Raw genomic sequence first — 2,500 nt, 5'->3', positions numbered from 1 at the left:
TCTATTGGAATTCAGTTGTTGATGTTAATATGTTCCATATCCTTCAGCATCCTGTTTGACTTTCTTGCTGAGTGTGTGTGTGTGTGTGTGTGTGTGTGTGTGTGTGTGTGTGTGTGTGTGTGTGTGTGTGTGTGTGTGTGTGTGTGTGTGTGTGTGAGGGAGAGAGAAAGAGGAGAGACAGAAGGGGGAAATGAAGGATTGGAGGACAGATTTGTGGGCTCTCCATCTGTGTGCATAATCCCCCAAAAGAATCTGTTTACGAGGGAGAACGAGGGAGAGAGAGAGGGGAGGGGGGTGGGTGAAATGGATTTGATGCTAAACCACAGAATGATATCAGTTTCTTGTTGCTTTTTTTAGGGTGAGTTGTGTGGAGAGAGAGGGCGGGGGGAGTGAGAGACAGAGACAGAAAGAGACAGAGAGGGAGGGAGAGAGAGAGAGAGAGAGGGAGAGAGAAATAAAAGCCATCTCCTTTGCGTGGGTCACTGTTGTTTGTCGAGCTGAATCACCTTTTCAATTCCCATCCCATCTCCCTGATCATTATTTTCATGGCGTTTTCTCCCACTCTCTGTCTGACAAACGAGAAGAGAGAGAAACAGCATTCTTCTTCTCTCATGTGGAAAACGGTATAACATTGAGAACTGTGTGAGAACAAAAAAGAAAACATGTATGGACAAAATGATGAACTGATTAATTAGTAAGATTATCTTTGTAATGTGCATGTGTGTTTTTCTGCCTGTGTGTGTGTGTGTGTGTGTGTGTGTATGTTTATGCCTGCGCAATGTGTGTGTGTGTGTGTGTGTGTGTGTGTGTGTGTGTGTGTGTGTGTGTGTGTGTGTGTGTGTGTGTGTGTCTGCGTGCTAATTAGGTTAGCTGATTGTGCGTTGTGCGTGATGGAACGTGGTGTTTACTCTGCGTTACCCCTCCTTGTGTTGGTGTGACTGCATGGTGGTGTCCCTCCACTACGCTGGTGCTCCACACTCCCCTGTGTGTTCCTCTGTTCAATCACTCCCTCATCCAAAGAATTACAGAGAACAGATGGAAGCAGATTGCAGAAATTAAAACTCTTCTCTCTCTTCCCCTCTCTGTCTCATTCAACCACCTGTACTTTGGGAAATGACAGACAATTATGGTTCAAGGTTGCTCCCTACTACCATAATGTCAAAAGCACCTTGTAATTAGTAAGAGCTTCTAGTTTGCTGTGAGAATTGATTGAGTGAAAATGTAACCGATGCGCGAGGCTTGTCTAATAGTCCAAATGAGAGTATTGACTAGAGTATTGACTTCTCTTTTCCTACCAAAAAAGCCTTATGGCCATGATGATTCAGTCTTTCAGTCTTACAACAATACTGTTTGTGTTTCTCTCCCCTCTTTTGCCTCTCTTCTCTCCATCTTTCTGCCTTCTTTCTTTCTCAACTTCCTTCTTCTTCCTTATGCCCCCCCAACCCCCACCTCTGACTAGTTGAAAGAGGTGTGCAAAAGAAAGAAACTGATAATTGGTGCTTTGTATGCCAAGTCTATAGTGGTCTATTGATAAAGTCTATAGTGGTCTATTGACAAAGTCTATAGTGGTCTATTGACAAAGTCTATAGTGGTCTATTGATAAGTCTATAGTGGTCTAGTGGTCTATCGTTCAGAACTTGGGTAATGTGTTCTCATCGTAAAGTGGTGCTGGTGGAAAGCCAGTGGGAAGTACAGAAAGACTAGTGTAAGGTAGGGAGATGAAAGGGATATGGAAAGTTAGACCTTTACCTTTTCTTTTGACTGTTTTCCCCTGCTTTAATATTCATGCTATGCATGTATATGTTTTTATATATGTTTTTTATTCACTTGATGTTCTTATTCCTGTTGTAAAGCACATTGAGCTGCATTTCTTGTATGAAAGGTGCTATATAAATAAAGCTTTACTTACCCCGTTCTTTCTCTCTCCCTCTCAGTGATGCTGCTGGACACGACAGAATCTACCTCAGAGTTGGGCTGGACCACGTATCCTGACACGGGGGTGAGGAGAGCAGATATCATGATATGGTTTCCCATAATGAGCTTTCTAACAGATGGAATTATAATAATGCTCCTATTCATAAGCTGCTTTACCCCAGGGGTTGTGGAATCCCTTTACACACTTTGTGTGTGTGTGTGTGTGTGTGTGTGTGTGTGTGTGTGTGTGTGTGTGTGTGTGTGTGTGTGTGTGTGGGCTGGAGTCAATTAAAGGCACTAACTGTATGTCATGTTTGTGACCAAAGATCATTATAAGCATCCTCATTACCATCATCAAGCCTTTGTAGTGCAAACCAAAGCTCATTATAGTATACACACACACACACACACACACACACACACACACACACACACAGGCATGCACACAGCTTACATGCACACACGCTCCCTGTCAGCCACAGTCATAAGTGGGTCTGTTGTATGGATGGCATGTGTCATGAAATGTGCACAGCATATTGAATTGATTGATTGTTGTTTACACACAAAGTGACAGTTTTATGTGACA

General features: G+C 43.0%; 1 protein-coding gene across 1 annotated transcript in view; it reads left to right on the top strand.

Annotated features, from left to right (window-relative positions):
• ephb6 (eph receptor B6) overlaps window positions 1-2,500 on the top strand; it is a gene marked incomplete at both ends in the record, with an annotated part of 40,411 nt that overhangs the window by 9,803 nt on the left and 28,108 nt on the right. The window contains one exon of the mRNA XM_080540194.1: window positions 1,935-1,999. Coding sequence (XP_080396320.1) covers window positions 1,935-1,999 — 65 coding nt within the window. The remainder of the gene's footprint in view (window positions 1-1,934; window positions 2,000-2,500) is intronic.

This window comes from Nansenia antarctica, assembly GCF_963989245.1.
Source record: "Nansenia antarctica genome assembly, chromosome: 10".
NCBI lineage: Eukaryota > Metazoa > Chordata > Actinopteri > Argentiniformes > Microstomatidae > Nansenia > Nansenia antarctica.
The sequence above is the reverse complement of the archived record's forward strand: the minus strand, read 5'-3'. Positions and strand labels throughout refer to the sequence as shown.